The sequence below is a fragment of the Lithobates pipiens genome, unplaced genomic scaffold, assembly GCF_037356315.1.
Source record: "Lithobates pipiens isolate NorthernLeopardFrog02 unplaced genomic scaffold, aLitPip1_a1.2 Scaffold_22, whole genome shotgun sequence".
Taxonomy (NCBI): Eukaryota; Metazoa; Chordata; class Amphibia; order Anura; family Ranidae; genus Lithobates; species Lithobates pipiens.
In genome coordinates, this window is record NW_027507784.1 from 12043982 (window position 1) to 12059170 (window position 15189).

At 44.0% G+C, this 15189-nt stretch overlaps 1 protein-coding gene across 1 annotated transcript in view; it reads right to left on the minus strand.

Moving 5' to 3' along the window:
• Positions 1 to 13518, minus strand: part of LOC144000377 (uncharacterized) — a 37547-nt gene extending 24029 nt beyond the window's left edge. The window contains exons 1-2 of the mRNA XM_077494179.1: positions 13088 to 13518; positions 8464 to 8587 (exon numbers count right to left, since the gene is read on the minus strand). Coding sequence (XP_077350305.1) covers positions 8464 to 8587; positions 13088 to 13460 — 497 coding nt within the window. The 5' untranslated portion in view covers positions 13461 to 13518. The remainder of the gene's footprint in view (positions 1 to 8463; positions 8588 to 13087) is intronic.
• Positions 13519 to 15189: the final 1671 nt, after the last annotated feature.

A 15189-nucleotide genomic window follows, 5' to 3' on the forward strand; every position in this document is an offset into this window, starting at 1 on the left:
GGTAGTTGGAACAATCATTAATTCACGACTGGACTACGCAAATTCGCTTTACATAGGATTACCACAATATCAACTTGCGCGCTTACAACTGATCCAAAACAGGGCGGCAAGGCTGATAACAGGAAAAAAACCCTGGGAATCCATCTCTCCTTCCCTGAGGAGCTTACATTGGCTAACTGTAAAAAATCGGATCACATACAAGACCCTTTGCCTCACCCACAAATGCGTGCATAGAGAAGCTCCGCAATACCTAGCTGAGAAAATAAATCATTACACACCGAACCGGAGTCTTCGATCAGCCAACAAAAACCTCCTCCTCGTGCCCAAAGCCCGGTACAAATTTAAGGGGGATCGGAGATTCGCTGTCCAAGGACCTCGGCTATGGAATGTTCTACCAATCAACATCCGCCTGGAAGAAAACCTTCCTCTTCTAGCTGCTGATTAAAGCTCGTCACAGCGCCTTGAGGCGATTCAGTTCGCGTTGTGTGCTATACAAGTATTCATTCATTCATTCATTCAATGCTAGCCTCTAGCCGCTAACCGATCATGGGCCCTGGCATTTGGGGGAACTGTGCTCTTTGTGAGCTGTATGCCTGGGGACAGTGGAGGTGGTCTTACTTTAGATTTAGGTCCATATCCCTCCCCAAGACACACAGACTCATAACTCTGCTATTGTGAGAAGGTTTTCTTGGATTTGCCCAAAGACTATTCTTGGTTTGTTAATTCTGAACAATACGTGATCATTGAAAGAGCTGATCACATTGATCTCTGGAGATGGACTGTCTGGTCACCTAGGCTGCCTTAAGTGCTGTGTTAATTAAAATGTTAATTATATAATTGTTTTTTAAGTTGATGCTAGAGGGGAGAGGGGGAGTATCCTTGAGCCAGCCCTACCTCGTTATCTAACCCCTTGTGTTAAACGTGTATAAAAAGGTTGTATTCTGACCAATAAATCATTCAAGATTCTACAAGCTAGACTTGTATTCAATGTTAAACAGGGGCAGAAAAATTGGGCCTTGGGTGGTGGTGGTGCCCTAAACTTAAAATAGTGTTGGAAGCAGGGGCGGACTGAACATTGGGCCACTCGGGCACTGCCCGAGGGCCCCATGTCACTAGGGGGACCCATCAGGGTTGCCAGCCTCAGTAAAACTAGAGACAGTATGTAAAAATGTGTTTTTTGTTTTTTTACATCTGTCTCTGAAATGTCCCTTACCGACATCCTTTTGGTCTACAAATCCTGAGATTATAGCTGCCCCACCTCTCCAGTACCTTCTCAGCCAATAGAAACATGTCTGTGTATACTGTGTGATTGTATACTGTGTGTGTGTGTTTGTGTCTACTGTGTGGCCCTATAATCTCAGATTGCCTGGGGGCCCCATAATCTCCTATTGCCCAGGGGCCCCATGAGTTGTCAGTCCGCCCCTGGTTGGAAGCTAACATCATCATGATTGAGGAGGAATAGGATAGGCAGCATAGGCAGTCTTCAAGGGATCATAGATCTATAGCAAATTCAATCAGTTACATCAGCATCAGGTGCATTATCACTGCTGATCCAGGACGGATTCATTTTTATGAATGTGAGCCTATCAACGTAGTCTGATTATGGCTCTCACTGCAACTACACATGGCCAGGAATTTATTCCCATGAGTGTTATGCCCCTGCACACATGAGAGCCGTCTTCTGAGTTCCTGGTTCAGTTCTAATCATTCTTTAAAACTCTTATCCCTTACCTCTCCCCTTCTATCATTACCCTATGGGCATTTCCCTACCCTGAGCCATTGAACTACAATGTATATCCCTAGCACGCCTAAGCCTATTTCTGACATTTGTTGCTTACAAGTTAAAATCCATATTTTTTGCTAGAAAATTACTAACATTTTATATATATATATAAGCGACTCTAGAGAATAAAATGGCAATTGTTGCAATATTTCATGTCACGCGGTATTTGCGCAGTGGTCTTTTAAACGCAATTTCTTGGGAAAAAAGATACTTACATGAATTAAAAAAAAAACAAAATCAACAAAGTTAGCCCAATTGTTTTGTATAATGTGAAAGATGATTTTACGCCGAGTAAATAGATACCCAACATGTCATGCTTTGAAATTGCACACACTCGTGGAATGGCAACAAACTATGGTACCTAAAAATCTCCATAGGCAACACTTTAAAAAACATTAAGACCCCTTTCACACCACACCGCCCATTGCATGGGCGGTAAAACACCGCTATTTTTAGCGGCGTTTTACCGGCGGATTTGCGGCACATTTCGGCCGCTAGCGGGGCACTTTTACCTCCTGCTAGCGGCCAAGAAAGGGTTAAAACCCCCCGGCAATACACCGCAATAGCGGCGTTTTGCCAGCGGTATTACAACGCTGCCCCATTGATTTCAATGGGGAGCAGCGGTGGAGGAGCGGTAAACACACCGCTCCTTCACCGCTCCAAAGAAGCTGCTGGCAGGACTTTTCCCTGATGTCCTGCCAGCGCACCGCTGTAGTGTGAAAGCCCTCGGGGGGATCACACTACACACAATGGTGCAGCTTTTTTAGGGCGGATTGCAGGCGCTATTTCTAACGCTATAGCGCCTGCAAAACGCCCTGGTGTGAAAGAGGTCTAACAGGTACCAGGTTAGCGTTACAGAAGAAGCCTTTCACGAGAATTATTGCCTGCACTCTAAGCCCTTGTACACACGGGTCGGACAGTCCGACAACAAAATCCGTCGGATTTTGTCCGACAGATTTTGTCCGAAACTGGTGTTGCATACACACGGTCGGACAAAGTTGTCAGAAAATCCAATCGTTCAGAACGTGATGACGTTATTTCGTTAAGAGGGGACTACGTTCAGGCTAGTAGCCAATAGCTTTGGTCTAGGAATTTGATCTGAGCATGCGTGGCACATTGTCCGATCGGATTTCTCTACACATGATCGGACAAAGTCCCATCGGATCATGTTGTCAGAAAATTTTATAGCCCAGCTCTAAAACTTTGTCCGTTGGAGCCCACACACAGTCGGATTATCTGACAACACGGTCCGATCGTACATTTTCCATCGGAATGTCCAACCGTCTGTACAAGGGCAAAAGAGCATGCCAATACCTCACATGTGTGATTTGAACACTGTTTACATATGCTGGCACAACTTACGCATGCATTTTCTTTGCTGCATGAGCACGCGGGGACAGGGACGCTTTAAAAAAAATAAAATAATAAAATCCTATGTATTTATTTATTCATTTATTTTTTTACATTGTCCCTTTAAAGAAACAAATTCCGATCACTTTTATTGCAGTCACAAGGAATGTAAACATCCCTTCTGACAGTAATAGGTGGTGACCAGTACTATTTATGGAGGGGTTGGGGGTCTAAAAGACCCCATATCCCTCCTTTGCCCTTTAAAGTATTCATATCGTTCAAAATTGGCAATTCTGAATACTGTAATTTTTTTTTTACATTTGCGCCATTGGCAGCCGAGTAAACCAGAGGTGACGTAACGTTGCTTCTGTGTTTTTTACATAGGAGACTAGATCGACCGGCTTCCTTCCAGTCTTACTCTAGCCGGTGGAAGTGCCGGTGGGATGGGAGGCCCGGGAAAAGAGAAGGAAAGCAGAGCGGGGGGGGGGGGGGTCCCCTTCCACTGCTTTAGGATAACAGCCGAGCCAATGTTGAATAGTATTTATCTTTTTGGATTAGTTCCCTTAACAGTAATGCATGGAAACCTAAATATGGGAATTATTGGGGTTGATTTACTGGGTTACTTAAGTACTTTCCACTCAGGCCAATATATATATATATATATATATATATATATATGTAGCGCTGACATCCTTGTCTATTGATGTGGTTATGTGTAGCGGATGGCATTTTGGACAAAATGTCATACGCATGTAAATTTAGTTTTTGCCTCAGAACAGTATGGGGTTCTGAGGGTTAATTACATAGGGAGGGGGTCACGGGGTGTTCAACATCCCATAACATGTTCCTGTTAGAGGCCCCTAATGGACCTGCCTGTTCTGGGGTAGGGATCTGTCTGTTTTCGAGTCTCGGGGCCGGCTGGTCCGAGGTGCAGTAACTGAGGGAGGATTCAAGGTCTCCGGGTGTGCTCTCGGCTTGGAGGGACACCGCAGCTCGTGGAAGTGACTGGGGGAGGACTCTTCGGAGGAGGGCCGGCAAGTGGCATCCTGAGAAGGGCCTGGTTACTGAGTTGGGAAGGACATTGACGAATTCACGCTTTTCCAGTACCATTTAGGAGACGGAGAACGTTCCCGGTACTGAGGAAAAAGGTTCCTGTTCACCCTTAGTTGATTGGTTCAAGTTTTGAGTCAACGTGCTGTCTGCCATGACCTCTGGCTAGAGATCTGTTCAGCTTTGAAGTACCCAACTGCGAGTGGCTACTCTCTGGGTGGAAATAGAGACTTTGCTAGACCTGCAGTTCAAGGTTCCTGAGTTCTTCACCCCGTGCCCTCTGTTCCCACGAGAGACTGTGTTATTGGATGTTACTACTGCAAAATAAAAGCTTTTAAAAAGGACTTTATCCATGTCAGCGTTCATGTCGTTGGGTATCAACCCTGGGAACCCCTAGACGTGGAAGGGCAGGCCAAGAGGAGGTAACTGGTAAGCCCAATAAGTCAAGGTCACCCTGCAAGGGTTATGGCCACTACATATGCATACTGTAATGTAAGGTTAATGGACATTACTATGGTTCCGTATCCAGAGCCATCTAACGACCAAATATGGGTAATGTACTTGTATATTGTTTACCTCTGAACAACCCAAAAGACTTATACAGGAAGTGACTGTTGTTTTGATTCAGAAGGTTGACCTTGTTACCCAAGAGTCTGTGTGACCTACCCATGAACACTCTCTTACGCAGTGCATGCTAGGTAGGAGATAAAAGGGACCCGAGCGGCCATTTTAGGTCTCTTGGGATCGCGTTGCCGGCCTGTGCGGATCTGTGAGGAGGCTTCCCGGAACGTCCTTCAGAAGGAGGGAGATCAAATGCCAGCGCAGCGACGCAAACCCGATGTGCTTGTGTTTCCTGGACGTGGCGTATCTCTGATCGGCAGGAGGGCTCTGTGATTTGCCCTGCTGTTCACATGACAGCCGTGTTCAAGCACAGCTGTGATGTGATGTAAATACAGAGCTGGTTGCTAGGCGATCGGCTCTCCTCTCCTCACACAGAAGTTGTCGGTGAGGAGAGGAGAGCGGATCTCTGCAGCCGGCTGGTGATCAGTGAGTATGAGCTGTTTTTTACAGCTTTTTACACACACTGATCACCAGTCTAGTGTAAAACACACAGTGTAAACACACAGTGTAAACACACAAAGTAAACACACATGTCCCCAAAATACAGATGTCCCCACATAGTAAAAACACCTGTCCCCCACATATGCCCCAGTAAAATCACATGTCCCAATGATCACCTGCGCACATCTGTACATAATCATCTGCACACATCTGTCCGTGATCACCTGCGCACATCTGTACATGATAATCTGCACACATCTGTACATGATCACCTGCGCACATCTGTACATGATCATATGCGCACATCTGTACATGATCATCTGCGCACATATGTACATGATCACCTGCGCACATCTGTACATGATCATCTGCGCACATCTGTACATGATCATCTGCGCACATATGTACATGATCACCTGCGCACATCTGTACATGATCACCTGCGCACATCTGTACATGATCATCTGCGCACATCTGTACATGATAATCTGCACACATCTGTACATGATCATCTGCGCACATCTGTACATGATCATCTGCACACATCTGTACATGATAATCTGCACACATCTGTACATGATCACCTGCGCACATCTGTACATGATCATCTGCGCACATCTGTACATGATCATCTGCGCACATATGCACATGATCACCTGCGCACATCTGTACATGATCACCTGCGCACATCTGTACATGATCATCCGCGCACATCTGTACATGATCATCTGCACACATCTGTCCGTGATCACCTGTGCACATCTGTCCGTGATCACACAAACCAATTATTATACACTTAACATATTTATTTATTTTTATCTGAGACATGTAGCCGAATACATTTTGGCTTAAATTTATGACATTTGATTTTATTGGATTTCTTTTAAAACAGAAAATATTGTTTTATTTTTACATTTCCGCTCCTTTTTTTACTTATATCACAAAAAAAGAAATAATTAGTTATTTGTGAATAAATATCACCAAAAGAAAGCCCTACTTGTGTGAATAAAATGATAAAAAATGTCATTTGGGTGCAGCGTAGAGCAACCGCGCAATTGTCAGTGAAAGTGCGAGAGAGCGCTGAAAGCTGTAAATTGGCCTGGGAAGGAAAGGGGGGCGAAAGTGCCCCCCCCCCCCCCCGTATTGATGTGGTTAAGAGGGTAAATCTTTTGGAGGTCAAGTGGTTAATGCATATAATGCAGGGACCACACTGATTTAGTGAGTTGGCATATTTCTAAGGCCATTTTTATTTTTTTACTCTGTATTAGCAAAAAATAAATAAAAAACTGTCTTCTCCACTGTATCCATCCCACTGGATATTAGACATGGGCGCCATCAAAAAATGTGTTTTGTTTCGTTCCGTACGAAAAAATAAAAAGTAATTCGTGTACAAAAATCAATTTGGATTCGTACAAAATATGAATTTTCGTTCGATTCGTAAACTTTTCGTTAAAATAACGAAAGTTCGTTATGATGAATTTATCATTATGAGGGGCTCCCACCATCCCTGTGCTGTGATCATTATGAGGGGCTCCCCCCATCCCTGTGCTGTGATCATTATGAGGGGCTCCCACCATCCCTGTACTGTGCCCATTATGAGGGGCTCCCCCATCCCTGTACTTTGCTCATTATGAGGGGCTCCCCCCATCCCTGTGATCATTATGAGGGGCTCACCCCATCCCTGTGCTGTGCTCATTATGAGGGGCTCCCCCCATCCCTGTGCTGTGATCATTATGAGGGGCTCCCACCATCCCTGTGCTGTGCTCATTATGAGGGGCTCCCACCATCCCTGTGCTGTGCTCATTATGAGGGGCTCCCACCATCCCTGTGCTGTGCCCATTATGAGGGGCTCCCCCCATCCCTGTGCTGTGCTCATTATGAGGGGCTCCCACCATCCCTGTGCTGTGCTCATTATGAGGGGCTCCCACCATCCCTGTGTTGTGCTCATTATGAGGGGCTCCCACCATCCCTGTGCTGTGCTCATTATGAGGGGCTCCCCCCCATCCCTGTGATCATTATGAGGGGCTCCCACCATCCCTGTGCTGTGCTCATTATAAAGGCCCCCCCATCCCTGTGCTGTGATCATTATGAGGGGCTCCCACCATCCCTGTGCTGTGCTCATTATGAGGGGCTCCCACCATCCCTGTGATGTGATCATTATGAGGGGCTCCCACCATCCCTGTGCTGTGCTCATTATGAGGGGCTCCCACCATCCCTGTGCTGTGCTCATTACGAGGGGCTCCCACCATCCCTGTACTGTGATCATTATGAGGGGCTCCCACCATCCTTGTGCTGTGCTCATTATGAGGGGCTCCCACCATCCCTGTACTGTGATCATTATGAGGGGCTCCCACCATCCCTGTACTGTGATCATTATGAGAGGCTCCCACCATCCTTGTGCTGTGCTCATTATGAGGGGCTCCCACCATCCCTGTGATCATTATGAGGGGCTCCAAACATCCCTGTGCTGTGCTTACTTCCTGGGCTTTTTAACTTTTAGGTTTAACTTTTCGGAACAAATACAAATTTGAATTTGGATCCGAAATCTGTAAAAACGAAAATTTCGTATTTCGTACGGACCTCGTTTGCATAAAAAATTTGTATATCAGGTTCGTACGAAACGAATCGCACGCGTCTCGTGTATTTTGCCTGAGATAAAATACTGCGAGGTTTTACGAGACAAATGCCGCGTATGGGGATGAAATACAGTGCATGTCTTATCTTAGTAGAGGTTTTTTTTTGTTTTTCGTGAATTGCAAATTAATTTTTTTTTTTTTTTAAATGCTCTGAGCTATTTTACCAGACATTTTAAGGAGCAAAATACCGCTTTGTGAATGGCGCCCGATATCTAAAACGAGGACAGCCTCGAAGAGTAACTCCACTTTTATTGGGAAAAAAAAAAAACCATTCCCCTCTGGGGTGATCTCTGTACATCGCAAGGAGCGTAACGAACGTTGCTGCAGATTCTGAGCTTTTGTTATTCTGGAGAAATAGCCGTTTATTGGTCTGTGTCCATGTGAGAAGTGAATCTGTATGGGAGCGGTTTTATCACTATCAATCAGCTGCTGCACCTGCAGGGATCTAATGAGGAAAGCTGCAGGGTCTGCATCCCTTTTACATGTGTTTTTTTCCATTAGGAGCGTCTCACCAAAAATAAGTGGAGTTACCCTTTAAATAAAAAAAAACAATATATGGATATACAGCTTGTATCTTCTTACCTGTAGATGAATATGGGGGAGATGAAATCTGATGGCTGCACCAGGGGCTCGGCTCGTACAATTCTATCTGCCAACTTAAACCCTCGGCACCAATCAACCTTCATGTCTAAAGGCATCAAATTTGCTGAAAAAAAAAAGATATATATATATATATATATATATATATATATATATATATATATATATATATATATATATATATATTACGAGCTACAAGTGCAGCTCCAAATATTACCCGACCTTCCATCACACCTCAGCAGTGCCACCGGCTGATCTCCTCTGTGGCACGCCCCATCCATGCCACATCCACGCCACTTCCATGCCACATCCACGCCACATCCATGCCACATCCACGCCACTTCCATGCCACATCCACGCCACATCCATGCCACATCCACGCCACTTCCATGCCACATCCATGCCACATCCATGCCACATCCACGCCACATCCATGCCACATCCACGCCACATCCACGCCACATCCACGCCACATCCATGCCACATCCACGCCACATCCATGCCACATCCACGCCACTTCCATGCCACATCCACGCCACATCCATGCCACATCCACGCCACTTCCATGCCACATCCACGCCACATCCATGCCACATCCACGCCACATCCATGCCACATCCACGCCACTTCCATGCCACATCCACGCCACATCCATGCCACATCCACGCCACTTCCATGCCACATCCACGCCACTTCCATGCCACATCCACGCCACATCCATGCCACATCCACGCCACTTCCATGCCACATCCACGCCACATCCATGCCACATCCACGCCACATCCATGCCACATCCACGCCACTTCCATGCCACATCCATGCCACATCCATGCCACAATTCATGCAGAAGGAGCCCCGACCAAGTATTGAGTGCATCCTATACTGTACATAGACATGGGCGGACTGACCACTCATGGGGCCCCCGGGCAATAGGAGATGATGGGGCCACACAGTATACACACACACAGTATACAATCACACAGTACACACCGTATACACAAACACACACACACAGTATACACACACACACACACACACTCACACACGCACACACACACACACACAGTATACACACACACACAGTATACAAACACACACACACACAGTATACACACACAGTATACACACACACACACACAGTATACACAACCACAGACAGTATACACACACACATAGTATACACACACACACACACAGACACTCACACACACACAGTATACACACACAGTATACACACACACACACACACACACACTCACACACACACAGTATACACACACACACAGTACACACACACAGTATACACACACACAGTATACACACACACACACACACACACACACACACACACTATACACACACAGTATATACACACACAGTATACACACACACACACACACTCACATACACACACACACACACACACTATACACACACACAGACAGTATACACACACACACACAGTATACACACACACACACACACAGTACACACACACAGTATACACACACACACACACACACACACACACAGTATACACACACACACACACACACAGTATACACAAACACACACAGTATACAGACACACACACACACAGTATACACACACACACACACACACAGTATACACACACACACACAGTATATACACACACACACACACACACAGTATACACACACACACACACACACACACACACACAGTATACACACACACACACACACACACAGTATACACACACACACACACACACACACACACACACACACACAGTATACACACACAGTATACACACACACACACACAGTATACACACACACTCACACAGTATACACACACACACACACACACACACACACACACAGTATACACACACACACACACACACACACACACACACAGTATACACACACACACACACACACACACACACAGTACACACACACACTATATACACACACACACACAGTATACACAAACACACACAGTATACACACACACACAGTATACACAAACACACACAGTATACACACACACACACACACACACACAGTATACACACACACACACACACACACAGTATACACACACACACACACACACACAGTATACACACACACACAGTATACACACACACACACACACAGTATACACACACACACAGTATACACACACACACACACACAGTATACACAGACACACACACACACACACACACACACAGTACACACACACACACACACACACACACACAGTACAAACACACACACACAGTATACAATCACACAGTATACACAGACATGTACACACAGTATACACAGACATGTTTTAATAAGGGGGCCCCCGAATACCGGCCCCCCACCCTATGTGAATTAGTATGGGGTACAACGTACCCCTACCCATTCACCTGTGAAAAAAGTACAAAAAAAACACAACACAGGGTAAAAATAGTTTATTGCACAGCTCCGGGGGTCTTCCGTCTTCGGGGGTTTTCTCGCCGGACTCCTCCGCTATCTTCTTGTAGCTCTTTTACTAGCGGAGGAGCCCGGCATTCTTCCTCGCCGCCGGCCTCTTCTTCCGACTTCAGGGGTCTTGTCCCCCTCTTCGGTTCTTCTGCCGGGCCACAGCATAGGGGGTTCCCCTTAATATTCATACCAGACCTAAGGGCCTGGTATGCTCTCGGAGGGAGTTCCCTCTTGAGAGCTCATTCTCTGATTGGCCGTGGCAAAAGTGGCCTGGCCTGGGGCAACTTAAAGTAGTGTTGTAAGTCGCCCCAAGTCGTGTTCAGGTCGTGTCCAAGTTGCCTCCAAAAGTCGTGTTGAAAGTCGTGTTGCCCCTGTGTGAACGGACCCTAAGGGACATTTCAGAGACAGATGTGAAAGAAACACAGATTTTTACATACTGTCCCTGGTTTTACTGAGGCTGGCAACCCTGATGGGGCCCCCTAGTGGCCCGAGTGGCCCAATGGTCAGTACGCCCCCGGTATAGACAGACTTATCAGTAACCCAAAATTTGTATTAAAAATCCTGCTTTTTTTTTTTTTTCCATTAGTCTTATGTAATATTCAAATTTTCTGAGATACTGCATTTTTGGGGCGTCACTCGCTGTAAGCCGTAATTATCAAAATGAACCGCTTACGGACCGAGCCTCCTTTCTGAGATTTGTTGTTTACAAGTTAAAAACAGGTTGTTTTTTTTTTTGCTAGAAAATTACTTAGAACCGCCCCAAAAATGATAAAAAAAAAAATTCTAACACCCTAGAGAATAAAATGGCGGTCGCTGAGATACTTTCTGTCACACCATATTTGCGCAGTGTAAATATATATATATATATATGTATTATTTTATTTATATATAATTTATTATTTGATACTAAGGTATATATATATATATATATATATATATATATATATATATATATATATATATATATATTATATATATATATATATATATATATATATATATATATATATATATATATATATATATATATATATATATATATATATATATATATATATATATATATATATATATATATATATATATAATGTATTATTTTATATATATATATACTGAAAAGTTCACAAGTCCGCTGCTCTACTTACACCATCAACTGCCCTACTGTTCTTGACATGTATGCAAGAGTGTGTGTGTATATATTGTATTATTTTTTAATACATATAATACAATTATATATATATATATATATATATATATATATATATATATATATATATATATATATATATACATAAAATAATAAATTATATGTATATACCGCGTTTCCCCGAAAATAAGCCCAGGCCTTATATTAATTTTCTCAGTAAAAGACACAGTAGGACTTATTTTTGGGGTAGGTCTTACCATGTAATGTGCTGTCTTCTCTTCTCTCCCCCCTCTCTCTCTCCTTGCCTGTCAGGAATCTCCGGTGTGAACTGAGTTAAAATGCTTGTAAAATCCTATAATCTGCTCTATTACAGTAGTATATAATGCACAATGTGTGTGTCTCTGTAACTTTGTTTATAGCGCCGCTCTGTGCTTCTGTGACCCGCCGGAGCTCTCTTCCCCACATTTATATCACAGAAACACACACATTTGTACATTATATACTACTGTAATAGAGTGGATTATAGGATTTTTCAAGCATTTTAATCTAGGGCTTATTTTCAGGGTAGGGCTTATATTGCAGCCCTCCTGGAAAATAACGCTAGGTCTTATTTTCGAGGTAGGTCTATATATTTATTTATTACACGCGGTGCATATTTATTTATTACACATACATACATACACACACACACAGGTATTTGAGCTTTGGGGTGCACACCCTAATGCAATAGGCTGCACACACCTTTGATTACAACCATAGTGCATTCATATTTATTCATGATGTTCATCGATTCCATCTAGTCACCATATTGCGGTATTCCCCTAATTCTCGCCGTATTTATGATCGAAGAACATCCAACCTGGAGAAGAAATAGTCCAGTAACATTGGATTTTGCCCCCCGATTCGTGTAGAACGAATGTACACGCAGTCTTTCAGGATGAAAAGCTCTGCTAATTGTTTTTAGAAATACACCCCTATGTGTCCCACTTACCGAGCTGGGCAAATATCTCTCCTTTCTCATGGCTTTTCATAGCGGCACACCCGCGGTTGTCCACCAGGGTGATGTTGTGCGTCAGCTGGTAGGTCCGCCGGTCCATAGTGTCTCCCCAATACGATCCTGACGCCTTGGTATAGTTGTTGTAGGCGGAGTTATCCCAGGCAATCTTACAGGTGTTAATGAACGAGGACTTGCCATGCCCCATGTATCCGAAGACCTGTAACAGGAGCCTCTGGAAGCCCTGGTTGCCCAGTTTGCAGTTATGGAAGCTGAAGTTTCGGATAAATTGCCTGGCATCAGTCGCTTGGACTGAGGAAGGGGGTCTCCATAGTCCCACTGCCTGGGTTTGGAATATATTACCAGACATGACACGGGAAGGAAAATGCCTCCTTCTAACCCCGACTACGCTAAAAATCACTGAATACTCATCTCTGCTCTGATCATATATATCCAAAGTATTCTCAGAGAAGAAACTTCCTTGTATGAACCCCCACCCTGGTCAATGTGCAAGATTTACTGCAAGACATTTTTTTTCACCCTCCTTATATCCTTATTGCCTCCAATCAGTTGCTACATAAAAGACTCTCTTCATGGTTCCATCACCGATTGCGTTGCTCAGATCATGCCTGGGGGCAGAACAGACTTAAAGCGGGGTGACCCCTAAAAAAAAAAAAAAAAAAAAAAAAATTAAAAGTCAGCAGCTACAAATACTGCAGCTGCTGACTTTTAATAATTGGACACTTACCTGTCCCAGGGTCCAGCGATGCGGGGGGAACGAAGCCACCCCTCATTCCATGCTCCGCTCGCAGTGCCGGCATTCTTACTGTGGGCACCCGGCTGTGGCTTCACAGCCGGGCACCCACTGCGCATACGCAAGCGGCGCCGTGATACGCCGCACAGTCATCTGCTACTCGTGACAAGTCCCAGATGACTGTGCGGTGCCGAGGGGTAGTGACGTCAGGTGCCCGGGCATTGAAGAAGGCAGACTACGAGGGACCCCCTAGCAACAGGCATTTAGAGTTGAGTAAAAAAAAAAAAATAATTTTTCCCAATTATTTTTTTTATTTTATGAATTTTGAGCTATTTTTTTTTGGTGGCAACACCACTTTAAGAGTGTTTCACACCAGCCCGGGCATTGAAGAAGGCAGACTACGAGGGACCCCTAGCGACAGGCATTTAGAGGTGAGTACATTTTTTTTCCCCCCAATTATTATTATTTTTTTTAATGAATTTTGAGCTATTTTTAATTTTTTTTTTGGTGGCAACACCACGTTAAGAGTGTTTTACACCAGCCCGGGCATTGAAGAAGGCAGACTACGAGGGACCCCCTAGCAACAGGCATTTAGAGGTGAGTACATTTTTTTCCCCCCAATTATTATTATTTTTTTTTATGAATTTTGAGCTATTTTTAATTTTGTTTTTTTGGTGGCAACACCACTTTAAGAGTGTTTCACACCAGCCCGGGCATTGAAGAAGGCAGGCTACGAGGGACCCCTAGCAACAGGCATTTAGAGGTGAGTACATTTTTTTTCCCCCCAATTATTATTATTTTTTTTTATGAATTTTGAGCTATTTTTAATTTTTTTTTTTGGTGGCAACACCACTTTAAGAGTGTTTCACACCAGCCCGGGCATTGAAGAAGGCAGACTACGAGGGACCCCCTAGCAACAGGCATTTAGAGGTGAGTACATTTTTTTCCCCCCAATTATTATTATTTTTTTAATGAATTTTGAGCTATTTTTAATTTTGTTTTTTTTGGTGGCAACACCACTTTAAGAGTGTTTCACACCAGCCCGGGCATTGAAGAAGGCAGACTACGAGGGACCCCCTAGCAACAGGCATTTAGAGGTGAGTACATTTTTTTCCCCCCAATTATTTATTTTTTTTTTTATGAATTTTGAGCTATTTTTAATTATTTTTTTGGTGGCAACACCACTTTAAGAGTGTTTCACACCAGCCCGGGCATTGAAGAAGGCAGACTACGAGGGACCCCCTAGCAACAGGCATTTAGAGATGAGTAAAAATGTTTTTTTGTCCCAATTATTTATTAATTTTTTTATGAATTTTGAGCTATTTTTTATTTATTTTTTTGGTGG